General features: G+C 57.5%; 1 protein-coding gene across 5 annotated transcripts in view; it reads left to right on the top strand.

Annotated features, from left to right (window-relative positions):
• The window catches only part of CDC14A (cell division cycle 14A), a 101,676-nt gene extending 81,484 nt beyond the window's left edge, over nt 1-20,192 (top strand). For 3 of the 5 annotated variants that reach the window (XM_045816998.1, XM_045817001.1, XM_045817002.1), the window contains 5 exons: nt 1,286-1,445; nt 4,112-4,227; nt 6,140-6,187; nt 7,913-8,035; nt 8,883-9,330. In XM_045816998.1, coding sequence (XP_045672954.1) covers nt 1,286-1,445; nt 4,112-4,227; nt 6,140-6,187; nt 7,913-8,035; nt 8,883-9,330 — 895 coding nt within the window. Of the gene's footprint in view, nt 1-1,285; nt 1,446-4,111; nt 4,228-6,139; nt 6,188-7,912; nt 8,036-8,882; nt 9,331-17,977 lie in introns of those variants that run through there. The other 2 variants (XM_045817000.1, XM_045816999.1) reach the window with 2 other exon arrangements.
• Nucleotides 20,193-27,122: the final 6,930 nt, after the last annotated feature.

The following is a 27,122-nucleotide window of genomic DNA, read 5'->3' as shown; positions in this document are numbered from 1 at the left end:
CCTTCCGTTCTGAGATCACATCCGAGCTCCTCGGCGCGGGGTGCGCGGGCCAGAGCCAGCGGCCTTCTCTCCCAGACATGCTGAGCTCTCCCATCTCCCTTTTTCCTCACCCGCCTCCGTCTGCAAAGCACCAGCGCTCTGGTCCCACTGTGTCTGTGAGCTCGTGCTGTCTTCCTGGCGTCGCGAGCGCCCCGTGCTGGCCCGGCCCGCTCCTCGCTGCAGGCGCAGCTGGGTCCCCGACCCTTTCTGACTCCTTCCTGTTGGGTTCGCAGCCCCCCTCGGGTCCTCAGCAGATCTCGGTCGTGGGTCTTCAGTGCTGGACTTCAGATGTTTGTTTTTGGTCTCATGCTGAACGGGGAACTTCTCGAGGGACAGGAATTCCTGTCTTACCGGAACAGCCCTGTCTTTTCTCTGCGTGTCACTCATCCGACGCTTCCCCTGTCTCTGACAGGACTGAGTTTTCTCCCCCTGTGGAATTGTAGTTCTTTATTGTATTCCCCGGAGTTTTGACCTGAGGCCCAAGGCATTCCTTTATAAATTGAACCGTTAGTGTTTGAACTGTTCCTGCCTCGTCCAGGACTCTGCTACGAATGTAAGAGTCAAGCATCAGAGAAAGGGTTATGCCAGGCACAGCATTAAGTGGAAATAACCCAGAGGGAGAAACAGTTAAAGCAAGATTTTTTTTTGAGGGTGCAGAGTCTCAGGGAGGCTACTCCATGGTTTCATGAAGATTTCCGGAACGGAAGGGAAAGCTGAGAGTTTGTTTGGAACACATGTCTTGACAGTGAATAGAAAGGTTGAGTGTGACGGAGTCGTGAGGCTGGCCTCATCCCGTTGCACGTCCCAAGCTCAGCAGTCGTCCTCGGTGGTTGGCTTCCCAAAAGCGAAATAACCTGCCACCGTGGACGAGAGACACCGCCGCACTCCCGTTCTGCCGCACACCCAGACTGTCTCACCGACTGTAAAGTCACCCGGGAAGACAAAGGGGCTCAGGGGCCTTATTGCCGTGCAGCGTGTTCTAGGCATCGGAGAACCCTTAATAGTCACCCCACGTGGGGCTGTCCAGGCCTGTGCTGGAAGACGGGGGTTCGTGTTTTTTTATAGAATGTTAGCTTATTGTGGCACCAGAAGGGGACTTTTCTTTTTCTTCTAAGGCTTCAAAACCTCCCCGTTCTGACGTGTAAATAAATGTGTCCCCGCAAGCCTTCTTGTTTAGGAGACCTCGCACTTGTGAGATGGCTGTAGCCCATCTGACGGCCGTTCCGTTTTCTCTCCCCCTTTGCAGGAAACAGGCGTCGTTGTGGGTCCAAGGAGACATTTTCCGGTCCAAACTGAAAAACAGACCGTCCAGCGAAGGAAGCATCAACAAAATTCTTTCTAGCTTGGATGACATGTCTATCGGTGGAAACTTTTCCAAAATACAGAACGCGGAGAGATTCGGAGAGGTGAGTTTGCCCCAGAGAGATGTGCGCGCCCCCCCCCTTTAGGACTCGCGCTCTGCGTGGGAACACGCATAACGTAGCCGCACCCCACCTCCGAGCTGTGGGGAGCACCAGAATTTGGGGCGTGGAGTCTTCCGCCGCTAAAGCAAGCATCAGCGAGAGGATAATTCTGCAATTATCCTTAAAAAGCAGAAAGCTGTAATTTAAGGAGCCCAATTATACAGGAGGCCATCTGGTTTGGCGAATATTTACAAAACAAAGGAAATTAAAGCAGCAGGCTTTCTGAAAATGGAAATAGCTGTCACGAAGAAATATTTTCACGTGACAGTGGGAGGAACAGTTCGTGCCACTAGCGGTTCTGGAAGCCTCAGCTCCGTAGTGACCGCTCGAGCAAGGCCCCCAGGCGCCCCCCCCTGAAGACAGCTGGGGGCAGTGCTTAAAAACACTGAGACTCTGTGATAAGCAAACCCCTCGCAGCTGTTGGCAAGGTCTGATTCAGTCTTGATCAGCAGCCGGTGATTCAGGCAAGGGCGTCTCTGCTTCATGGGCGAGAAAGAGCAGGGCAGAGTCCTCGCCTCAGTGGTGGAGGCGTGACCTACGCCACGTGTGTTTTTTCCAAGCCACGTTTTTTCTAACTACCGCCTGCTAGCTCCGAAAGAGAACGAAAGCGATCGACTCAGAATCAGGGACCTTTTCGGAGCCAGAAGCCACCCTGAAATTGTCTGTTCTGGTCCCCTCGTGTGTGGCTCGGGAAGCGGGGTCCCACGAGATCTGCAGCTTCCCGAGGCCCCAGAGGGGTCCGGCAGTCGGGCCCCTGGAGACCCGGGAGTCTGACTCCTGGTTTGAGTTGTGCTGTCAGAACACGCCTGATGCGAGGCTAAGCCCCTGGTTTGTGTAGGTTTTTTCATGTCTAATACGGCCTTGTCCTCCACGGCCCCTACTGTCCCCCCGTGCCAGGGGGCGTGCTCTGTGGAGCTGAGGACTCCAGGAGTCTGATCTGAGCCCACTGGGCCTGTGTTGTTGGCCTTGCTCGAATGAGTAAGGCTTCCAGTCTCGTAGAAATCAGACAAGCAGACGTGACATTGTTAATGACCGAAGCTATCCAAATAGCACCAGCGAGAAGTGCGCATTTTGACATCCAGGGGCTAAAGGTTTGTCTTGGGGTTAATAAAAAAGTGGAAGACAGAATTAAAACACTTTACTTGAGGTACAGATATTTAAGGAGTTAAACAAAAAGCTTGGAGTGTAGCAAAAACCACCTGGAGAGCACCCCCCTACTCTGTGCCTGCCAGGCACCGTTCTGGCACTTGGCGTGAGTTACTCGTTCGGTCCTTACAGCAGCTGTGTGGACTGGGCTGTCCCCCAGAACAGGGAAGTGAGGGCGAGACGGGGAAGCCGCCGGCGGGGCAGCCGTCTGGACCCAGGTGCTCGGCTGCAGGGCCAAACTCGGCCGCCACCTGGGAGCCCCCTGCCGTCACCTGCCCGGTGGCAGCTCACAGAGACCCGGCGTGGGGAGGTCGCCCCGTGGGGGTGTGGGGGAGCAGACAGAGGTCTGCCCAGTGACGGTGAGGGGGCGCAGCAGACGGACCTGGGGGCTCTCTGGAACCCACACTTGTCACCACTCCGGAGCGGCTCACCATGGAGAGGACAGCTTTGCCTTTCCGCAGCGAGGGCGCCTGACCGACCCCACATCCCGGGGCTGGAGGGGCCGAGAGATGACCCGTCCACCCTTCCGAGCCACATCATCGGAACCTGCTAAAAACTGCATTTCCATCTTTTCCTTCCAGTCCTTTCACTTCTATTTTTGCGCCTCTCCATTTCAGACTCCCCTTCCCCGTCCGGTTTCCATGATAGAGCGTCCCTGTTCATAGTCGAGCCCAGCCCAGCCCAGTGCGCTGCATTTTATCTCGTCCTCCTCGTCGGGGCGCAAGCCCCTCCCTCCCCGGGCTCGGCTCACCCTCTCACTCAGCCACCTGAGTTCTCGGCCCCGTTGAGGGGTTGCACGTGGGCTGCACGTGGGTTTCACGCTGCGTGTAGAGGCAGAGCGACTGGAGGAGTGAGACGCACCTGCGCACGCCGTCCAGTTGCTTGTTCTCTAGGGACCATCACCTGCACCTGAGTCTCACGGTGCCGGGACGCTGAGCTGGGGGCCGGGGTGGCAGGCCCCCCGCTGTGGCCTCGGCCTGCGCTACTCCGCTTCCTTCCGGAAGACCCCGCTGGGGCCCCGCCTCTCCTAGGGAGCTCTCACTGTCGCCCTGCTTCTGTCCCCCCGACGGGGACCTTGACCAGTGTGGCTCGTTGCCGAATAGTTGAGCATCCGTCTTTAGAAACTTTAACTAGAGTTGACCTACAATGCTGTATTAATTTCAGGTGTGCAACGTAGCGATTAGACATTCGTGTGATTACGAAGTGACCACCCACCTGTACATACACAGTCATCGCGGTGCTATTGACTGTGCCCTGACCGTGTTCCCTGCGCTGCACTGTACGTCCCTGTTAGTCGAGCATTCTTTAGTGTGTGTGTGTGAGTGATGCCGAACTCACAGTGCATCGAAGTGACTTGAGGTCATGTATATAAAGCGTATAGAGAGGATCTATAATCTTGTGAGAAGTCTGGGTGAAACCGAATCATCCATAACGACCCTTCTGTGGAACGTGCTCTTTTCCAGAATTCTTTGGAAGACGACGAGGACGCGGAGATGAAAAACAGCATAACCCAGGGAGACAAACTACGTGCCTTAAAGAGCCAGAGGCAGCCCCGCTCCTTGCCCTCCTGCGCGTTCAGGTGGGTCCGTGTCACGCCTGCACGCGTGTGGCGTGGCTGCGCCTGGGGACAGGACTCCTCGCTCTCTGTCCGGGCGTCGTTGCCCAAGTGCTGCTTCGCCTCTCGTGTTCTGGTTTATCACTGTTCTGTGTCACGTGGTTCTTGTTTTACCGCGGTGGGGAGGAGCCAGACTTCAGAAGCTTCTGGAAGCTAGCTTGTGCACGGCAGGCTCACAGGCGCCACCTTGAACTGAGAAGTGGCGAGCGTCTGTGGGGCTCTGTTCCAAACTCCTGTGGAATTCCACACCCCCCTCTGTGAGGGGGCTTCCTGTAGCAAGTCCGCACAGGCTTCTGTTTGCACCTTGATGGTGCAGAAAGGTGGTGCCGTGCGCCACGCTTGGGGAAGCCGAGCTCCCTAGCCTTCCCTTCTGTGTGAGAGCCCAATAAGCCGTTCCCACCTGTGCCTGGGGAGTTATAAACCGTCTTGATGTCACCGAGACTGCTCCTGAGGATCAGTTGATGGGACTTCCCTTCTTGAGAGCTGCCGACAGTTGAGGTTGGGTTGAAACAAGGCGTCAGGGTCGGTGCAGGTGCAGAACTCTGAACACCATCGATACTCCTTATGGGAATGGGGGGCGGCACGTTCACAAAGGGATGTGACGGGAAATGACCGCCTTTCTCCGACCCTGAAGCGAGAGACACGCACCGCAGGAGGGACGTTGGTCAGTGTGACGAATGTCCAGCACACTCCTAGGCCGTCAGTTCTCACGTGCTCTCTGGGGGACTCACACCGCGGTCAGACTGGGGCTGGTCACACCGTTGCCTCTGCTCCGAGGGCTGCTGCCCGGAGCTGGGCCGGAAAGGCTCGTGCAGCTCGGACTGAGCGGTCGGTCTCTGCAGCGAGATGAGAAGGAGTCTCCGCAAGCCGGTGCCCTGTAACCACCAGCAGCCCCCGGGGCAAGGCTGGGAGGGAGCCGTCCACGGAGCAGCCGGGCTGGGCCCGGGGCCGCGGCAGGTGCTCAGCTCGGACGGAAGGCCTCGCTGAGCTGACCTGAGAGGCAGGTTAGCCACACCTGGCTCGGATGCTGGGGTGAGGGAGGGTCGGTCGCTCCCCAGCTTGGGTGGACTCGCGTGGGGCTGGTGCTCAAACCCTGAACTGCTCTGGGGTGGTGCTCTCTCCGTTATGTAGGGGCTCAGGACCACGGATCTCGTTTATTAACCATTCCCCCCCTCAGACTCTAAGAAAGGGCTCGCTATTGGTTAAAGTCCACTTCAAACCTCTGTTTTATTCTTAAGAAACTGTAAGGACGAGGAGGGGAGAAGTTGGGATATAACTTTGCAAGTGAATTGGGAAAACAGAGAGAAAGCTCCCCCTACACAGGTTTTAGGAGGCTCACTCTGGTACGATTTTTTTGTATTTTTTCTTTTCATCCCCAGAAATCTTCTCAGAGTTTTAGAGTTTAGTTTTTTTCTTTTTAAGATTTTATTTATTTATTTTGAGAGAGGGAAGGGAGGGAGAAAGAGAGAAACATCAATGTGCGGTTGCTGGGAGTCATGGCCCGCAACCCAGGCATGTGCCCTGACTGGGAATCGAACCTGCGACACTTTGGTTCGCAGCCAGAATTTAGTTGTTTTTTTTAGCGATATCATAGTACCATCGCCAGACGACTTTACCCTGAGCGGCTGCAGCGCCGCCCGCCGAGGTGAAGAGCGGGTGGCAGTGCGTGGCAGTCCGGACGACACAGAAGGACGGCCGTGGGTGTCCTGCTGGTCCCAGGGCCCGAGTTATAAATGCACACGGAGACGGACAGCCGCCCGCGAGGCCCTCCCTTCCACCTGGTTAACATGTTCTCCGCTCCGGCTCCGTCTGCGTGTGCCGCCCACCCGCTGCGTGAGCCCAGTGACGCCTGAGCATCTCTCTCTGGTTTTCGCAGGTTGGAGGATGTCAAAGGGCACCCGAGGGCCATGTCCCAGCCGTTCAGGTACTGTGACCGCCCACGGCGCTGCACCCTCGAATCTCGGTCCTTTCCGTCCAGCGCGGGGCGCTTGCCAGGCTCCCCGGGAAGAGGCGCTTCCTTCCCCGAGCTGCGCGCAGGGCTGTGTGGCTGTGGCGGGGACCCCCAGCTCCCGCACGTGTGGGGTCCCTGACGGACGGCATTTGCTGGCACGGCCCCTTTCAGTCTCGTGGTGGAGTTTGTCTTGAATTTGTCACACTTCCGGTTTTCCTCCTTCCTCTGTTTGCACGTGTGTGCCGCCCTCCTTTGTTTCCTCGTCGTCTTTTCCTGCTCCGCCCTCCATTCGGAGCGGAGATGCTACTGTTTTTCTCTGGGAAGTGTCCCCGCACACCCCCTGGTCGTCCGAGGCCCCCAGGGGGCAGGGTCCAGGGCAGGAGGCACGTGTGACCGAAGCCGCGGACGAGAGAAGCTGGTTCACGCCTCACCTGTCACTGAGCCCCAGGTTTAGAGGTGCTTCGGGGGAGTTCTGGGAGGGCCCCGACTTCTGCAGAAGGTGGGGCCCCTTCTTTGTACAACATTCCCGGGGTTCTCGGCTCAGAGGCCGACCGGCTCGTAGCTGCTGGAGCGGGTGGGGGTGGGGGTGGGGTGGGGAAGGAGGGTCCGAGAGAAAATAAGCTTTGCTACCACGCCTGGGCCGGGGCCGTCGGATGTGAGTCGATTTCCCGCTTCTTGTTTCCTCCGCAAACGTTCACCACACACCTGACCCGAGTCTGGCCACTGGGAGTTGGAAGGAGAGAGCTCTCTGCTCCCAAGGAGCCTTATGCCGAGGGAAGCAGACAAATAGCAGACAGTGGAATGAGACATAAAAGCCACGATTCACTGTGGACAGGCAGGATGGGACAGGGTGCTCCCCCGCCACCGGGAGTTCGGTGCAGACATGCTTGGAGGGGCACCAGCAGGCTGCACCGTGAAGGGAGCAGCGGTAGGTCTGCGTCAGGTGGGGGAGGAGGGGAGGAGACCGAGGGGGGTGGGGTGCCCGGCAGCACAGACTGGACGCAGGCGAGAGTGCAGGCAGGCAGGCAGGGTGCACAGCCGTCTGTCCGGGGGGCAGGCGTGGGCGCGTGGACCTGCCCGGTGTGGTGACGCCAGACGCAGGAGGGCGTGGTGAGCCAGGCAAGGACGCTAGGCGGTCTGGGCCCAGAGGGAAGAGGGATCAGTTTAAGCAGCCGAGTGACTCCGTCAGGTGTTGTGGATTTCGCTGGAGGCCATTCAGAATCAGCGCTTCAGGGGATAAGATGAAAGGTGCGACCAGCACAACGATGCCCCCACCTGGGGCAGTTGCTGGGTGGAAAGGAGAGGGCAGGGGAAGAGAATACAAGGACACGAGGGGCAGGAGCGCCAGCGGCAAGGAAGGGGCGTGGCCAAGGACGGCAGCATTGTTGTGAGGGGCGGGGCTTGGGGGCCCGGGCTGGTCCCAGCTCTGCCGCTTGCTCCGAGTGACTTTGAATGAGGAACTCCTCCGCTGTGCCTCAGTTTACCCCCCACATGGCTGGGCTGAGCCCAGTGAAGACCCTTCAGGCCCTTAGACGCCGTGTGGCAGAGCCCCTGTCCCAGTGTGGCCGCTGTGGTCGCCGTGACTGGGACCCACTGGGCCCTCTTCAGGGCTTCCCAGTGTGTCTCGTCCTAGGCGCCCGCTGAGTGTCCAGGTGACACGGCGTCCGCGTGACACTGTGCCCGTGTTTCTCCCCAAAGGCTGCCTTCCTCCCTGCACGGGTCTGCGTCCACTCTGAAGCCCTCAAAAGTGGCTTCGTCCCCTTCGGCGACGGCCAAGCGGATCAACAGAGGCTCCCTGTCCTCGGGCGCCAATATAAGGAGGTGACTCTTCTCCCCTCTTCAGGGTCCTGGCGGGAGGGGCGGGGGGCCAGCCGCAATGAGTTTGGCTGGAGGTGGTCAGAGGAGGGGCCGGGGGGAGGGGAGAGACCGCAGAAGGCTCTGTGACCTCCGGGCTTCTGTCCCTGTCTTGAGTGCCAGGGACAAGGCCGTGGAGGGCCTCTGATGGGCATGTCCAGTCCACGGCCCGGGCCCAGGGTGGCTCTGAATGCGGCCCCACACAAAGTCGTAAATTTACCTCAAACCTTTTATTTGCTCATCAGTTTTCGTTCCTGTTTCTGTATTTAATGGGTGGCCCAGAGACGCCACAATGTTGGACACCCCACAGTGTCCTTCTGCAGGTTGCCCAACTCGAAGAAGAGTTGAGTTTGTACGTCGTACCAAGGGTCGTAACAAGGGCACCCCTGGGCGTTGGGCGGAGCCCCGGTGGGTGGGGACGATTTGTGCGGTCACGTGATCAAATGCGTCTGAGTCAGGTCTCTTGCTCTTCACTCCCTGCATGTGCACGTCCTTGCTGCCTGCCTCAGGGCCAACGGCACCTCCATAGTCCGGTTCAAGATCTCGGTCTCAGGGTTCAGGCAGCCTCTTGGGTCTCAGTGAACTGCCTTGGGCAGAGGAAGGTAACAGGTCTAACTCAAGGCCACATGTTACTCCGTCACCCAGAGCGGTGCTGGAGCCCCTCAGCCCCCGGTTGCCTGGTCAGAACTGTGCTCATCACCCCCAGGGTCATGTGTGTGTGTGTGTGTGTGTGTGTGTGTGTACACGTACACGTGCCCTGGTGTCATCGCTGTCTGTGTCTCCCCCCGCCCCCGCCCCCGTGTTTCCCATCCAGCTTCTCCATAAACTCCCGACTGGCCAGCTCCCTCGGGAACTTGAACGCTGCCGCGGACGACCCGGACAACAGGAAGATTTCGCCCTCCAAGGCGGCCCTCCTGGCCACCCCCTTCACCAACCTCCTCAACGGCAGCTCCCAGGTGCCTGACCCGAATTACCCCGAGCTCAACAACAACCACCAGTACGGCCGGGGCAGCCCGCCGGGCCCCCAGGGCACCAAGACCGAGGAGCAGGCCGCCGTCACCGCCGCGGCCGCTGCCATCCTCCGGCCCGCCTACCCCGCCGGCCTGTCCTCCTCCTCGGCCCGGTTCCTGAGCCGCTCCATCCCCGTAAGTTCGCAGATGCCAGCCCAGGGCCCTCCGGGCCCCGATCGCAACTTCTGCGCCTCGCGGCCCTCGCCCAGGCTGCCGCCCAAGAAGTTCAGCGGCAGCAAGGAGGCCTTCTGACCCCTCCGTGCTGTGGCACCATCTGGGCACGTCCCTTCCGCCGGCTCCTCGCCAAGTAAACGCCCAGTTTCCACCGGGGCTCTTCCTTCCTCCTGTCTCTCCCCCCCCCCCCCACTGCTCGTCAGGTGACTTCTGTCCCCTCTGTCCGGGGCGCGTGCGTGGCCCCGAGGGTTCTCGCTGGGTTTGCCGTCCCTCTGCCCACCCGCCGCAGGGGTGGTGAGTGCGGAGGGCGGGACAGCGGCTTCTCAGATCCAGTTGTTAGGCCGGGAGCCTGTCGCCTCCGCAGGGGCTGACCCAGAACTCTTCGGGCCCAGGAAGGCTCACGGGGGGTGGGGGGGGGCTGTAGGGGCAGGGAAGGCACAGAGTCGGGACGACGGTCCGAGTGGGAGGCGGGGTGCAAGCTCCCCCAGCACCCCCGGCCCACGGGCTCTGCGTGCAGGCCGCCAGCCCCTGCGTCAGGCCCCGCGAGGCCTGTCGGGCCGGTCTGCCCGTCCTCCCCTGCTGTCAGTCACTCTCAGCAAAGGGAGTCCAGGTCTCTGGGGACCTGAGTTCTGATTCGTGAGGACAAGGACAGGAAAGGAAGGAGATGGAGCTCGCACAGATCGGGGGGCCGTGGACCCGTGGGAGGGGCCCCCCGGTTCCCCACGGGGCTCGGCACGGCTCCAGGGTCACCCTGGTGCCCTCTGCTCTGCTCCTCCAGATTGTCCAGGGGGAGGCCGGTGTTTGCAGGCAGGGAGGGGCCTTGCTGGGGGCTGCGTGCCGGGCCCCGCCCCCCGCCCTCAGTGAAGCGGTGACCGCAGGGGTGACCGTGAGTGGGACCTTTCCTCAGATGGCAGATGAGGAGCTGCTTCTCTACAGGACGATGCCGTGTGAATGTGTGTGCATGTGTGTGCCCATGCATGTGAGTGTGTGTGCACACGTTTGTCGGCAGAACTCAAGCACACGCCCATCTGTCTCCGGCCTCTTTCAAGCCCCTCCCCCGGCCAGGCCCACACGCAGCCCTTTTCTGGCTCATACAGTTTCCCCGTCCGGTTCTGCTCCTAAGGATGTTTGTCAACACTGTTTCGGATTCCTGTGTGGATTAGGGACCCAGGCAGTCGCCAGCCCGCCCCACCCCTCCGTCCGACTGGAGTCCCACGCCCTTACGGCTGCGCAGGCGTCAGTAGGACCTGGCCCCTGGTAACCTTGGCTAAGACGGGAGACGATGGTGTTTGTATGTCTTCACAACTCGGTCCGCAGCAGAAACCGCGCCCCGCCGACGTTTCCATGCGCTGAGTGAGGGCTTCTCTCTCTTAGCCCCAGCGCAGGCCGTCCCCCTTCCGGGGGGGGGGGGGGGGCACACAGAGAGACTGAGCTGCGTGATTCCACTGTGGGGCGGGGTCTGGGCTGCCGGCACGGAGGGCGGGGCGGTGGGGCCCGGCGGCTGGACCAGGGCACGGCCTGCCTTTTCCTCCGGACCTCCGCCGCCCTCCCTGCTGGTGGGGCTCTCGCCGCCCCCCTCCCCGCCCCGTGTTTGCATGACGTCATTTTGGTCTCCGTCCGTGTTTTCTCATTTCTCTCCTCCCCCTCCCGCTTTCTGGCCTGGGTAATTTTCCAGTAATTCAGTTTAAAGTCATCGTCTGTGTGGGCGGCGGCTGCTGGTTCTCTCCTCTTCCCCTCGAACTTGTCGGCTGATTGCGAAGGGAAAGCATTTCTAAAGAGCGGGGGGCCGCACGGTGGCGTCTCTCTTTCCCTGACCCTCCCTCCTCTGTCTTCGCCTCAAAACAAGCAAACAAACAGGAAAAGCAAACAAACAAACAGACACAACAACCCCTCTGCCTTTTAGCGGAGGGAGGCCTCCGCGCCCCGCCGCTGCTGGCGCCCTGGCCGCACGTCCAGGCGGGGGCGGAACCCCCGTCCGCTGCGGCGTAAAGCAGAGGCGGCGAGGCTCCTGCCCTGCTGGCCCCCCCAGCGCAGCTCTTCGACAGCTGCGGGTTTCCCGTCTGAGCCGTGCGGTCCTGCTCTCTCATGCACCAGAGGCGTGAGGCGGGCAGCCCTGGAAGAAGGAGTGGGAGGAAGTCACTGGGCCGTGGTTTTAAACCCTCAGGGAGGGCAGGGGGGCTGCAGGGCGGCACCTTCCCAGCACCTTTGAGAAAGACCCAGAAACTCCGAGCGAGCGGTGGGGGTGGCAGGTGTTCCGGGGGAGCCTCAGAGTTTAAAAGCTGTAATTAGCGTGTCTTTTGAAAGCTGCACTTTCTCTCTCTCGTTCTTTGCAGCAGCTCAGCCCCCGGACAAATGCAGGAACGGTTCCCTTGTTCTGTCAGGAACTGCTTTCACGCAGAAAACAGGAGCGAATGTTAAGGGGCCCTTCTGGCCGGGACGGGGTGCTCAGGCGCAGTCAGACCTACTTTTGTTCCCTTGGCCGCCTCGGCTGGCCTTGCTGTCGGTCGGCCCTGGCAGAGCCAGGGGCGAGGGGCGCTGTGCACGTGCCGACCCCGTGAGAACTCGGTGGCCCCTCTCTGACCCCGGGGGCGGCGGCTGCGAACGCTCGGAAGGAGGGCCGCGTGACGATGGGGTGGGTGGGGGAAGTGTCTCATTAGGTTGGGATCACCTGAGGTGTCTGTCTTGAGCGCGGGATCTGTTCTGCTGTGAAGAGAGGTCCCACCGGGGTGGACGCCCGCCTGCACCGTCCTCTCCCGACCCCGGGAGCCTCGGTCGGGCGGGCCCTGGGGCTGCCCTGTAGCCCTGGTCTCAGCGCCCCCTCCTTCCCACTGCGCCTGGCAGCCCTCTGTTCGTGGGCTGCAGCCTCCGCCAGGCCGTCACTGCAGGCGGGAGGGTGGGCAGGGCCGGGGCCTCCGGTTTGTCCAGTTGTGAGCTCTGAGCCTAGCGTGTGGTTGGCGCTCATCGAGTATTTTCCGGAATGGCTGTGGGGGTGGTCGGGTGTTTACCTGAGTGAAAGTGGTAAGAGCTGCGCTCCCGTTTCAGAGGTCGATCCCTCGGGGGTTCGAGGGGTCAAATGCTGTGCCTCAGACCGAGCCACAGGTGCGCGGTGGCGGGGCCGCAGTTTGAACGCAGGTCCCTTTGACTCCAGAGCCACGTGTTGACGGTGTTGTCGCGTGTGTGCGCTGTGCTCGGTGTTCAAACGGGAGGGCGGGCTGCCGGAGGCCTCGTGTTGCCGGGGAGGGTCAGGGACAGCTGCGGGGAGGGGGTGACCGAGTCGTCGGGCTCTGGGGGGTAGTAGGAGCCTGCTGGGAACCCAGCGATCGCAGGAGGGGGAGGGGGGGAGGCTGCTTCAGCAGCAGCAGCAGCAGCAGCAACAGATGCAGCCTCGTGTGGCGGCAGTGAGGGGCTTGGGTTCTGGGGGCCGCCGGGGGACCCCGGTTCGAAGCCTGCCTCCGCCCCTTCCTGCGGCCAGTCCTTTGCGAGGGACGGAATCCCTCCGCAAGGGGAGTGATAGTGGGGCGGTGGCAACAACGGGCGGAGCCAGGCTCTGTGCGCCCTGGGGCCGGCGCAGCTCCCAGGGGCTATTTAAGATCAAACTGCAACACGTTTATTCCGAGAGTGTTCCGCAGACATGGAGGGTGTGCTTTGGGGGGGTTCCGTGTGACTGTGGCGACAATATCTTGGTGACGGGTGGCGGTGATGACTGCGCAGTGCTCTCGGACAGCGCTCACACTGTTGGCTGTCGTCGCGGCCGGAGCAGCGAGTGTTCCGGGGCCGCAGCAGCTGGGGCGGGGGTGGGGGGTGGGGGTGGGGGGAGGGCGGGGCAATGAAGATGCGGCGGGAAGGTTCGGCCGAAGACCCTGGGAGGCGTCGCGTGAGCCGTGGGCGCTGGGCGCTAGCCGAGTGACTCGATCGGACCCCATCCCACCCCATCCGGTGAGGAAGGTTCTGCAGGTCCCGGGGATGACGGCTCCTGCTGGGAGCCCTGGAGAGGGCAGGGGCCCGGGTCTGAGCCCCACCCCCCGCCGCAGCCCCTACCGCGGCAGGGACCCTTGGGCGGCCGCCGTGCTTGGACGCACATCAGAGGACGGGCACCATTAAATAGTCGTGTGTGACCAGCAGCGCCACCATATTGTTATTAGGAAATTGTAAGCGATCTGTTTGCTTTTGTGGATGAAAATTCAGGGCTGCAAACGTGGAGCGAGACAGGCGCCCCCCACCCCACCCCACTCCACGGAGAGGCTCTAGGCCCCTCCCACGCGGCCACTGACGTCCTCAGGGCCGGGCCCGACAGCTTCTTGTTGGTCCTCACTCTTCTGTCTTCGCGCGGCCTCCGACACTACTGACCACCCCCCCATCCCTGTTACTTTTGTCCCTTTTGACTTTTGGAATGGTATTTGCCCGTTTTTTTCTTTTCTGCCCTTAAATCATCACCTGCTGGTCTTCCTCCACCGGCCCTTCCCCCAAGGCTCGGAGCGGTCTCTGACACTTGGCCTGCCTCTCCCTCGCCACGTCCGGGCCGCCCACCTGGGTCCCCCATTCTCACCACCACCCCCCCTCCTCCCCGCACCCGGTGGAGGTTTTCTGAGGCAGCTGGGGTGGCCCCCAACACCTCTGCCCCCGGGCCCGGGGCTCTCCCACCGCCGGCGTTGGCTGTCCCAGGCGCCCGGTGACACCCAGTGATGTTCTTCCCGGCTCTGGGTCACTCAGTGCAGCCCCTCGGCCCACCTGCAGCGAGCGTCCAGTCGGGGCCTTCCCCGCCCGGCCACATGCGCCCCCTCCTGTGCTCTGCCGGACACTCCGCCCTCTGCCCAGCCCTCTCCCCGGCTTCCCCCGGCCCTGCCGGGGTTGGAGTTCCTGGCCCGGCTCGCAGTCGGTTGCCCGTGACGCGTTAGTGACCCGTGGGGCCAGATGCCTTTTCCTCGGGACGTGCCCGGGCCGGCGCTCTCGGTCACTGGCCCCCGACTCTCTCTCTCCTGGTTGCTTTCCTCAGGTCCCACAGAACCGCAGGTGCCTAACAGATGTTGACGGAACTAAAACTTGGTTAACGTAACGGGGCTCATGAACGTGGAGTGAAGGGGGGAGGTGCTCGGGGGGTGTTGTCCTCGGTCGCCTCTGAGGCCCCGAGGAGAGAAGAGCAGCCAAGGTTTCAGCTTTAGCTTTCCTCTCCGGTCATCGGAACGCTTGTTTATGTTCCCCTCCCTGTGTGGCTTTCCGAAAATAAGCCACGCTGTGTTCGAGAAATGTGTGACCCTGGTGCTCAGCCGAACTGCAAACACCCATGCGGCGCTGGCTGGGCCGGGTCGGGGGTCGGCAGTCTGTCCTCGACCGGCTGAGCCCTTCATGGCGGCCGGGAGGCACAGACTGAACTCCCCCGGGGAGGAAAGGAACCTGCTACAAGTCGTGCAGCAGGGTGAGAGGATGTTTCATGCAGCACTGTGTTAACGCAGACCGGCTGGTTCTCGGGTCCTTGAGACACTTAGGGAGCGCTGCAGGAAGACGTGTGCATCTCTTTCAAGCTGCTTTTGTTACTCGGTTCTGTTTCCCGTAGCTTCACCAGAGAGGCGTTGCTATGTTAGCAAAGGCAGAGCCTTTCAGTGTCGTCACCGAACCACATCCGTGGGAACACTAGCCACCCTCCCGTTTTGTGTGTCGTTAGCTCAGAAGCGAATAAAAGACTGGGAGCGCGCCCGCAGAGCCCGAAAGAGCCGGGGGCTGCAGAGGCATCTACAGATGAACCGCTCCCCCCGGCGTCCACTGCCCCGCTTGCTCGTGAAAACGTGGCACACCCGAGTGAGGTGGGAAACAGGTGCCGTAGTGCCGAACATGTGCTCCCCCCTCTAATGACCTGTGCCAGTGAAGCAAAACAGTTTCTAAGCCGCTTTTTGCCTCTGTAGATAGAACTCAAATCAAGGGTAACGAGTGAACTATTTTTTTTCTCCCTTAAGGGACTTGGAAAAATGGGGAAATGCAGAAAAAAAAAAGGCACGGCACAAGCACACGGGGGCTCTGGGTCAGGATGTTGACCTCGTGGGAGACCAGCACTCCGGGTCGCAGGGCCCTCTGGTTCAAGGCCGCTGCACTGCAGATGGCATTTCACTGGTCTGCTGGCAGAGACGGCAGCATTTCATCCATCCTCACAGTGTTCTGTTTTCCATAGCCGTCTTGTAGTTTTGCTGACGAACGACCCATCAGTATTTATATCGTTATCAGATGTTTTCCCACCGCGATTAGGTAACCGGGCTGTTTAAAAAAGAAACACCCCAGAGGAGCTGCGTTTTTGAAGTCCCCGCCCACATCTGCCACAGCAGAGCAGCAGCTCGCTTCCAGAGCGGAGCAGACTGTCCTGATCTCCTCGCCCAGGGCTTTGTTGCAGGTCAGCTTGAACCGCTCTCCGGGAGCAGGGCTTCTCGCTGGAAGCTGGTGTGTTGGCATAACTGTTTCGGGGGCTGCGAGTGCGAGCTAATCTCACTCTTATTTTCCGGGTTGCATGCTGCTGCAGTGTGGCACGCATACCACAAAAATGCCATATATTCGTGATAAACTGGATCTGCTGTTCTCTCACTCGAACCCTGTTGAGCTTCCTGTCCGCCTGAAACTGCATATTCTACTTGAGTAGTTAAAATCCCTGGATTACATAAATAAGTGTAATTTATGGGGGAGGAAAGGCTTCTGCCCTGTGCTCACACGAGCGACACAAATCCTTCAAGCTATTGACTGGAGGCCGTTCCGGTTTTCTGGGTCGGGGGGTGTCGGGAGCCCCTAAACTGAGAGAACACCTGCACACACACGTGCGGACCCTCTGTCCACGGGTGCGTAAGAGGGCACTTGGCCCTGGAAGGAAGCTGATTTAACCGTGGTCACGTGCCCTGGTGTCTGGTCGTCTGCTGTATCTCTGTTTATTGGGGAGCAGTGGAACTTGGGGTGGCTTGCCGAGCCACGCTGTGCTAAACTGACAAGCAGTCTGAGGAACTGTATAATTAGTGGGCACGTGGGTAACTTGTCTAACGAGAACAAAAGCCCCAGTCGGCCAGTCCCACGAAAGCACTGGGCGGTGCAGACGGAGTGTGCCTGTGCGACACTCTGGCAGCTGGGGCGGGGGGACTGCCCGCTCTGCCCGCTCTGCCCGCTCCGGAGAAGCTGGGGAAAACCAGCTGGAAAAGCGCTCCTCCGCCTGTAAGCTCTGCCGGCCGGGCGACAGCTTGGATGTGGGTGGGCCACGAGGCCCTGGACCGGGTTCACGGGCGTCCCCGCAGTGCCCCTCCTTCACGCTCCCTGTGCGGTCGGCCGTGTTTACACGGTAATGCCCTCACCCTGGTCTCTCCCCTGTTCTGCAGCCTTGGCCCAGACCGCATCCTGCGGGGAGGCTCGCCAGCCCCTTTCCGCTCTTTGCAGGAGCTCTTCACACGTCACCTCTTCTCCCGAAGCCGGCAGCCTCGAGCGCCACTGCCCCCAAACTGTCCCCGACGGCTCCTTGCCTGGTCGTTCTCGGCCTGCGCACGGTGTCGCTCTCCCCTGGGCCCGTCGTCGTCTCACGTGGACACTGTGGCTGTCCGTTCGACGTCTGTCCGAGACGGTGACAGTGGCGTTTTGTCCGGGGCGGGCCCCGGGACCACGCACCTTCCGACTCACGGGGCTGACCGACCGACTGAGGCAGTGGCTGATGGCAGCATGCAAGGTTCTGGGGTTCTGAGGCCGAGCAAGGCGGTTCGGGTCCTTCTGTAAATTCCTTGCCACGCGGACAGACGTCTTTGTACAGACCCCTGCGCCATCAACAAAACAGACCGGTCTCAGGAAAGATAAGACCGAGGCATAAAACGCTGCCGACCAACGTGAAAACTAAATGTTGGGGGAGGAGCACAGGGCCCGGGGGAGCGAGTCCCGCTCCCGGGAACCCGACCAGAAGGATCGTGCGAGCCGTTCTGTCGCCGGCAGACGGGTCTGTGTTTCTCCCCCTTCCAGCTGCGGTCTCTGCCCAGAAATAGCTGCCAGGCGGACTGGCTCTGCCTCTGGTCCTCTGGTTTCTGTCCCCTCTCAGCGCAGCCCGACGACCTGTCCCTGCACATTCCTTTCGCGTGTCACTATCTCAGGTGATAAGGGCGGCGGCCATGCACTGTTCCGTCCTCGGAAGCCCGCCCGCCGGTTTGTAGGGCTGCCAGACTCCGCAGCACACACGCGTGCTTTGGGGTCTGAAGGTCAGATTGCAAAGCAAAGGACTTGTCAGCCGTTTGTGAAATGCGCCCGTTCTGGAGGAATGTATTTAAATGATTGCTAATTCCACTTACTGCATTAGAAGCATTAACATCCTGATGATCTGTATTCAGTTACACTCACAAGTGTAATAGATTCTTCAAGTACAGTGTGATCGTCTTCAGGTATTTACGGGTGCATTTAATACTTCTGAGTAAAGTTCCATAGTGGTGCACGAAAGCGTGGAAACACGTTCGGTGTTACTTACCAGCGTTCAAATATTGCTTAGTCTTTCATCGCGTTAATACATTAGTAATCCCCTTATAAGAGAAACTTCTTGCAATGACTTTTGTCATTGAGTGTCTCATTCTTAGCCAGTGCTTTGTTTCCCTTATTTTTTTTTCTTAGTTTGCTTTATCTATCTTTTATCGCATCGACCCGACTGCCCGGTGTGGAGGAAGGAGGAAGCTGTGGGATGTGCCAGGCGTCGGGTGGGGATGGGACGTAACCTCACTTTGTGTCTCTCCCTGCACAGTCCCTTCAGTCCGAATACGTTCATTACTAAGACCTCACCCCTCCCGGGAGAGCCGCTCTCAGACGCGCCGCCGGACGAGCCCTGCGGAGAGAGCGCCCCCTGCGGGCCGGAGGACTGGCCCCGCCTGCGCCCCCAGACCCCCGGCCAGCACCCAAGTCCTGCGAGAGACTTGAGACCCGGCCGCCCCCTGGCCCCCGACTACTGTCCGTGCACTGAGACTCTCTGTTCGTCCACACTTTTTAAGACAGTTTTCCCGTTGACTTTGGTATTTTGAAAGGTTATTTTTAATGTATTGCGGTAATACACCTGTTCTTACATTTACGTGTACAGTGTTACATTGTGTATGTATGGTGAACTTCAAAAGCCTATTTTGATAAATTTATAAATATATAAAATTACGTCAGAGCTAGACTATATTTTGATTTAGATTTTCTTGCTGTTTGCTACCAAAAATTTGTATTTTGGGTTTGGTTAGGACGGTTTTGTCTACAACGAATCCATACGTCCTCTCTGGTAAGACAAAGCAGGGGAGAGAGTTCCAGAGAGTGGCTTTGACCTTCCCGCTGCGGGCGGAGGCGGCAGGGCGGGTCGGTCCTTCGGGAAGTCCGTCCGTCCGTCTGTCCGACACGCGGAGGAGCTTCTCCGGGCTTACCTCGAGCAACAGTCGGGCCGCTGGATCCGGCTTCCGGAGGCCGTTGTTGCCCCTTTGCTTCTGTTGCTGGGCCACGCGGCTCTGCGTCTGGGGGCCCTCTGCACCGTTCAGCATCCCGCGGAGGATGAGGATCCCCCCTGGGCGTTCCTCCCACAAGTGTCCTCCACGAAGTGACTCGACATTCCAGACGCTTTTGTTTCCTCCCTGCCCTCTAGAGAGGGTCGTCGGCCCCGGAGAGGTTTCTGCGTGTGGTACGAGCCTGTGGTGGCCAGCGATCCCACGTGGCCAGGCCCCGGTTCCAACCCCACGAGGGGGGAAACACGGGAGAGGATGCTGCTGAGTGGCTCTGTGTGTTCCAGGAGCTGTGTGCCCGGGAGGTCGGAGACCTCGGCACGGAGCTGGCCTGTCAGAAGCCCAGCGTGAACAGGAAGGGACGCCCTCGTGGCACTCTCACGTGAGCGTGGCCTCACACTCAGGCCTCCGGCAGCCTGGAGGCCTCCTTTCTGTGGGGAGCTGGGGAACCCCAGACCCTGGCTCTCCGTGTCGCTTAATGGATCCCCGTGAAGCCTTCACTCTCACCCACCGGGTTATTTATAGCGTATTTATTAGGAGAGGGCACCTCGAGACCATTGCACACGCTGCTGGATGTTGTACATTCTTAAACAGGCCTTTGAGTGAATGTTTGGCTCAGGTCGGCTGACTGAACCTTCAGGCACGGCAGTACCAAATAATTGCACTAAAGTTCATGAAAAAATGTACGTGTTAGGGATCAAAGATTGTGGGATTACATTGTATACCTTTTTAGAAGCTGAAATAGTGAAATATTTTATTATGAGTTATTGTAAAAAAAAGTTGAATTCTATAGGCCGACGATAGTATTTTTTTAAAAAATGATCATTGAAAAGTAACTCAGACGACAGTTGAGAAAGGGAACCTCGGAGACAGTGTAGTCTGTGAACACTAACTTGTGTGCAGCTCTTGAGACGACTGTCAAGTTGACTACTGTAAATCTGGCATTCTGGTGTGCGTGTGTCAGTCATATGTATCTACACGTGTATGTCTTAACATTTTATACACATGTGCATACATAGACTGACCAAGAAGTGTATGTATATAATACAGAAAGTATATAGCAAAGTAATTCTACTGCAATAATAAAAATTGTTTGACATGTATTTTGTTAATGAATAGTTTAACTTTCCAAAAGATATTTTGTTCTATTTTAAAGTGTAGAAGAATACACTGCTAATAAATAATAAAAGTTTTATGCAATTCACATTTCCCTGGCTTTGCTAATTTGGGCTTTGAAGTACTAAGGTACTGAAGTCTCTCTGTAATTTTATATTTGACCCACTCTGGTCAGTGCCTTCCACTGAGGTCCTCAGGGTCGCCGTTCCCGATTTCGGCTCCTCTTTCGTTGGTGTTCCAGGGAGCGGCCATTTCCTGAAATCCACGACAGTGAGCCCCAAGAAATCGTGTGCTTCGAATTTCAGCTGACGTCCGTTTCTCGCTCTTTTTCTCCCTCCGTCATTTTCCTTTCTGTTAATAAAAGCACTGCTCACGGTCAGCATCTGGGGTTCTGCCTGGTCCTTTACTCTGTGACACACGGGACAGAAACCCGCTGGGGAGGAAGGAGCACTGGCGGTACTTTGTATAGGGAACCGGATCTCTGTGGGTCGTGATGGCTCGGAGGCTCCTCCTTTCTCTTTCGTCCCAAACTTTCTCGGAGCACGTGAGAAAGGTCGTAGGCGGCAGGACAGCTCCCACCCGCCTGAGTCGGGCATCTGCCAATCAGCTGTCCTCGCCCACCTCACGGGACAGTTGGGCCCTGAGGTTGTCATCGGACCACACCTTCAGGAGATTTCTTGTGAATTCATGAGCCTGTCTAAAAGGGCAGAAAGTCTGTTTCAGCAGATTCAGTTCTTACCAAAAAAAGGTAAAGAAATCAATTAACTAGTACTCATGAATTTCTCACCTACTGGCCATTGAGTTTCCCAGGTTTTCTCACCCACAGATGTCAGAACACTCGGAGAGGTGAAGCAGTAGGTGCATTCAGCTGTGGTTCAGGCAGCGGCAGGAACATGAATTCCCCGACACCGAGCTCTACACATGCATTTTCAAAACTGATCTTCTCGTATGCTTTCCCCGGCGACGTGCCCAGTCGTGTGTTCAGGTTCCTCTGCAGACCCGTTGTTGGTCCACGAGCGGAGCGGGACTGCGGTGTTTTGGGTCCTGTGAGGTCGTGTCCCCCACCCCCCCGCCCCCCCGCAGGTGCCCTCGTGGGTGGAGCTCATGGTGCTGCAGTACCCTGCAGGCTTCCTGGCCTCGCTCAGCAGAGCGAGAATCCGGTCACTGCGTGTCGTCTCTGAAGACGAATTAGGGAGACTTCCCACGACAGCAAGATGTCATTTGCACCGCGAGATGGAAGTCCTTTATTTACAGGTTGTAAGGAAAGTGGAAAAATCATTGTATGAAGTTATTCTGAGCCGAATTGAAATGATAATGTATTCCCACCCAGTTGCTTCTCTGCAGATCGAATTATGATCATCATACTGAGGAGAAAAATAGCTTGGCTAGAGCAGTTTAAACTTTTTTTTTGGTGAGTGCAAGTAGGAACTTACATGGAAACCTACTTTTAATGCAGATCACGTGATTTGGAGCTGGTAGCAAACGTAAGGGCACTGACCCTTTCACTCACCACGTCTTGCTTTAACCTGCCCACCCCCAAAGTAGAGATGAGTTGCACCCCCACCTGGCTGCTTCTCTGGTCTGATGCAGTTGGCCAGAGGCCTCTTAAAAAGCCATCTGCAAACGGGACAAGGGGGTGGCCACAGAAGGGAGACCAGCTGCAACGTTTTGCTTACGTTCAGCTTTAGATCGAGGGAAAGTGTCCAGCAGATGTATATATATTTTTCCCTTTTAGTTTATTTTTCAATTTTATGTTTTGGTTGCAGTTTGCCTTCAACACTTTTTAAAATTAGTTTCAGGTGCACAGCACAGCAGACACACTCGTATAGGCGACCAGGTGATCCCTCCCTCAATCCGAGTTCCCACCTGGCCCCGTGCGTTGCCAAGGCGATGATATTACTGATTATGCTCGTCACGCTGTACTTGCACATCCCTGTGACTCTTTGGTGCCAATTTGCACTTCTTCATCTCCCTTCACCCCCACCTCCTCCGCCTCCTCTTTTTTTTAACAAATGTATCTTTATTTATGTGATGGCTCTCTTTCCAAAGGATTTACGATGGCTTCAAAGAATGCACCAAAAGAGAGCTTTGCGCACAAATTTTGAGGCAACTGATGCTGGGACTTCAAGCCGAGGTGAAAGGCCTCTAATAAGGCCCTACGTGGCTGTGAGCTCCCGGCCGTGAGCTCCGGGCTCCGTGCGTGCCGGAGAGTAGGCTGTGCGTGCCTGGAACTTGGAGCCCTCCGCCTAACTTGCTAAGACGGCGCACCTCACGGGTTCTTACAACAGAATCACAGCAACACTGACAGTGATAATAACGAACAAGAAGCCGGGCGCCCTCCCAGCGGAGACTGCTCGCAGTGAAGGGGGTGCAAGGCAGAGTGAGTCCCACCCGGGAAGGAAGGGGGTGGGGGGAGGGGTTTGCAGGGAGCCGGGCTCGGGCTGCCCAGCGTCCTCTCCCGAGGGACCATGGAGGGGTCCCTCCTTCAGCCACGGGTGGTGACGTGCCGTCTACCAGTGAAGCTCATCAGACACGAGGCACCCAAACTTGTTTTCTTTTTTTAAAGTTGGTCCTAGCAGCGCCCTCTCCCCAGCACACACCGCAACCCCAGACTCCAGGAGGGGGAGCAGGTGTTGTGCCTAAGCCTTCACGTGTGCTCGGACACGGGCGTGGCGCTGCTGAGCCGAGTTGTCATCAGGGGCAGCCTGGTACCAGCTTGGGAGCGGTTACGGGCCAAGCTCCTAGGCGTGACCCGCGGGCAACCTCGAGTGCAGGCCTTTCTGAGGACGCCCGTCTCTGTGGCACACTCTGCATCGCAGCAGCTGATTCCGCGGGGACGGAAGCCCACTCACATCAACGCGCGGCTTTACCTTGCGAAGTGGGCCCCGGTCCCTGCCATCAGGAGACTTCTGCGGGAGGGGAGGAGTCCTGAGCGGGAGGCGGGAGCTCTGGGGGGTTGCCAGGCTGCGGGTGCACCAGGGCTCCGGCTGCCGTTTTGTTTTCCACGGGCAAACTCGGAAGTGGTGCAGCTTCCCGTCCCAAACACGCCGCCGCTCATCACAGGAGACACGTGCCACCACCGGGGCCTCCATCCGGCCGGGCGCTTTCAGGGCGACTAGAAGAGGAAAAGACCCCTGAGTCGTCTTTGCTTTAACAGACAACCTTGTCCTAACATTTTGTTGGTATAGGTTCCTACAGTTTGTAGAAATTGCAATTTCAAAAATATACAAGGAAAGAAGCATGGAGAAATTAAAGCTAAAATGGAATGGCTGCAATAAAAATAAAGGCATTGTGGAAGCTTTGAAAAGGATACTGTTAAACTATATAATTTAAAATAATAAAACATATATACTGTAAATTGATGAACTGCTTAAAATAAAGTAGAAGGCACATCAAAAGAATAAAATAAAGCCATGGCCAGATAGCTCAGTTGGTTAGAACATTGTCCTGATACCCAAGGTCCACGGGTTCAATCCCCGGTCACAGCCCATACAAGAATCAACTAGTGAATGCATAAATAAGTGGGACAACAAATCGATGTCTCTCTCTCCCTCCCTCTTTCTAAAATCAATTTATAAAAAGAATAAAATACAATGAAATAATACCATTTATGAATGGAAGCTTTCAAACGATGAGTTAGAATAATCTAAAATAAATTGAGAGCAAATAAAACTAAAAAAATCAAGAAGTTTCAAACACTCAAGAAAGCAACAGGGCTGCCTGTGCAGTGAGGGTCCCAGAGGTCACGGCCCCTTCAGCTGGACGCCGAGGTCGCGCTGCCCCGGACGGGCTCCCAGACAGAATGCTCACAGGAACAGACTGGTGAGCCAGACATTTCAGCAGCTCGAGTTACCTCCGATTTGCAGCCTGGTGTCTGCAGACCTCGGGGGAATGTTAGGTATACTTTTTCCTTTTGAGTGATTACTATAAGCCAGACAATGTGCCCAGTACCGTGCATCCACGAGGAAAACCTATTCGCTACCTCACTACCTGGCCCTGCAGAGTTTTAGGGGGAAGGAGCAGATGTGGGGAGAAGTGCAGTGGTTTGCCCAAGGTCGTACAGCTAGCAAGTGGGACGGCCTGGGTTTAACCACCCGGACGGTCAAGGCCACAGCCCATTCCCTAGTCTCTCTGCTGTATGTCACAGAGCCTAGCAGCGTCCGTCACATGCGGCCTCGTGGCTGTGAGGGACACCCAGCAGGACAAAGTGCCGGGAGCACCTCAAGCAGGACACACTCAGCATCTTATTTAAAAAGTTTTTGTTTTTTTTTTCCTATTACCAATGAGTCCCCTGACACCCGCTTCCCCCCATAATCATCACCCAAGGACATGTTTATTGATTTTTTTTTTAGAGAGAGAGGAAGGGGCAGAGAGAAAAACATCGCTGCGAGGGAGAAACATCGACCAGTGGCCTCTTCTGTTTACACCCGGACCAGGGATCTCACCCGCAACCTGGGCCTGTTCCCTGCCTGGGGATCGAACCCGCAACCTTTTGTTGTGTGGAACGACACTCCGACCGACCGAGCCACCTGCCCAGGGTGGTGCTCAGCATTTTAAAGCTTGGGGTTGAAGCGCACGTTGGTGGGCCTAGAAAAAAATGTGGTTAAAACATTTTATTGCTTTGAAAATAGAGCATGTTTCAAGGCCGGGAATCGTAGAGACACGTTTATACATTAATAATCTCCTGCTCTTCTCAGCTAGCATGTAACATCTTTAAAAAGCCAAGAATGAAGCCCTGGCTGGCGTAGCTCAGTGGATTGAGCACGGGCTGTGAACCCAAGTGTCACAGGTTCGATTCCCAGCCAGGGTACATGCCTGGGTTGCAGGCCATGACCCCCAGCAACCGCACACTGATGTTTCTCTCTCTTTCTCCCTCCCTTCCCTCTCTAAAAATAAATAAAATCTTTAAAATTTTTTTAAAAAGCCAAGAATGCACACATTGAGACCTGATGGGGAAAAAATTCTTGAAATTAAAAAAAGTGGCTATAATGCGATGTTGAAAGGACACGTTGGCCAGAGGGCGGAGCGTTCAGGTTTGAAGTTTCCGCAGCAACCCGCCTGCAGCCCTGCCCCCGGTAAGGGCTCCTCCCCCTGCGCTCACTGGACAGTGCGCCACATCTCAGGAGCAGGCCATTTAAGGCAGTTGCAACGTCCCTTTCGGCCTCACCCTGATAGTGGACTCTGAGCCATTCTTCCCCACATGTCAGCGTCCTCCGGGTTGTACTGGGCCCCGATTCTGGGCAGGAAGAGACCCGACGTAGCGTTAGCATCCGATCTCATCACACGTTTCCCCTAAAGCACATCCTGTTACGAGTCCGTATTCCGTTTTTCTTTTTAAAGGAATATACTTCTTACAGAAATCAGAGCAGTCTGGGGCGAAAGGCCCCCCTCCTCCCCCTCCTCCCCCTCAGGTCTGCTCACCTGACGGGGCTGCGGTAACGGATCAGGCTCGCCGATGCTCCTTTGTCTGAGGCACGTCCTGTGCTTGCAGACAGGCCCTGTGTGCCCATCCTCGGCGCCGGCGTCCTCTCGCTCCTGTGCGGCGGTCTTCCCCGTGCTCAGGGGCCGGGCCGGCTGGGCAGACACGTCTCGTGAGGCGCCCACCAGGGCTTCTTTTTACGCCCTTTCTGGGCCGCCCGCAGTCAATGCTTTTAGTGCTCAGCTGGCCTCCCACCTTTGCGGGGAGCTTCTTTCGGCTTTTTGGTTTGCTGGAGTGTAACCCTTCCTCCTTCGCTGAGCTTCGACTTCCTTACGTGAGGTTGCACGCCTTCTATGCCGTATCCCCGAGTCCCCCGCGCCGGCACAGGTCGGGCCTTTTGCTTTCCCTCCACTTTTAGTATTTTTTTTATTTCCCCTGAGTATTTCAGAAATTAAGTGCTGCACAGAGTTCAGTTGCACGGGAAGACCCGGAGCCATCGGGTCTGGAGTCTGACGGAGGTCTCCCTGGGGCCCGCACAGGGCTGGAAGCGGAGCTCCGATGCGGCTGCATCAGAGAGGGCTGAGGTTCGCCCACGGGCTGCTCTCGGGGTCCCTGCCTGTCTGGCAGGGGTGGGCATGCCGAGAAAGGGATTGAAATAAACTCCTACTGACCCGTGGAGGTTGCAAGGTTGATGGATTGATAGTCATTCATTCGACAGAGTGCGAGGAGCTGCTGAGGAGCTCCAGGCAGGAAGTTAAAACCGTCAAGTTCACAGTCTTCCGAGGAACACGGACACGATGACCGCCCAGCCCGGTGCCACGCTTTTCCTGGACAACGTGGGGGGCCGCAGGAGAGAGCCCGGAGGAGCTGGGGGAGAGGCGGCGGCCGGAGGAGGGCCTCGGAGGAGCAGGTGTTTGTGGGAGGGGCGGGTGCGAAGGCGGCACGAGGTGTGGGGGGTGCCGGAACCCTGTGCTCATTAAGGAGCTGACCGGGCTCACCTGGCCAGGAACGGGAAGAACCAGCCTTCAGACCCGTGGGGCCGTGGGTGACCCCCACCCCGGCGGGACCCGCACTCGCCACACGTCAAGGAGGAAGCGAGCAGGATAGCTTCTGAGCACGCGTGGCTTTGCCTTGAGGGGGTTCATACCAGAGCGTGGCTCCGGGTCGTCTTGTTTCCGAATCGATTTAATTTAGTCCTGAAAATCACACAGTTTCTTAGATTTTTTTCCCCTCTCATTTTGTTTGGGATCCTGTCAGCTCTGCTTAACTCTAATTAAAGACAAGTGCCCAAAGGTGTGTGATGTTTTCTCTCCATCAGCGATATGTGGACACACACACACACACACACACACAGAGCTCTCTAGACTAATTTGATCTCATCATTTAAATGACTAAAAATAACTCCTGACTGCTTAAAAACACGAAACGATCTCTATCAAGTTCCTATCCCTATTAGACAGAAAAAATTTTTAAAGCAGATTGAAAAAAAATGGTATTAAACCTCTTACTGGAAGAAAGGTCCCTTCTGGGCAGAGATCACGCCAAGGCAATTTTAGCTCAAATTGCTTTTCCTGGAAAAGCTGAAAATGCAGTTCAGAAAGGACAGGCCTTGGCAACAGCACAAGCTGGCGCTCAGAGGCCAGCAGGCCAGTCTGCACACCCCCCGCTGTGAGTCTCTGGTCCTGGGGTAGAAAGGCCCTCCACGGGGGCTGGTTAAATGCAGGTTCCCGGGCCCCCACCGCAGCCCCGGTCCAGACCCAGGTGGTTGTCTTGCAGGGGATCGGAGATCACAGTTCAATAAATGCTGGAAAGACAAACGTCGACAGACAAACGTCGAGGCTTGTGGTTTAACAGGGCCAGAATGAGGGAGGGTGTGCATTACGTTA

Source organism: Phyllostomus hastatus, unplaced genomic scaffold (assembly GCF_019186645.2).
Source record: "Phyllostomus hastatus isolate PE091 unplaced genomic scaffold, TTU_PhHast_1.1 phas_scaffold_216, whole genome shotgun sequence".
Classification (NCBI taxonomy): Eukaryota; Metazoa; Chordata; class Mammalia; order Chiroptera; family Phyllostomidae; genus Phyllostomus; species Phyllostomus hastatus.
This window is presented reverse-complemented; position numbering and strand designations above follow the sequence as displayed.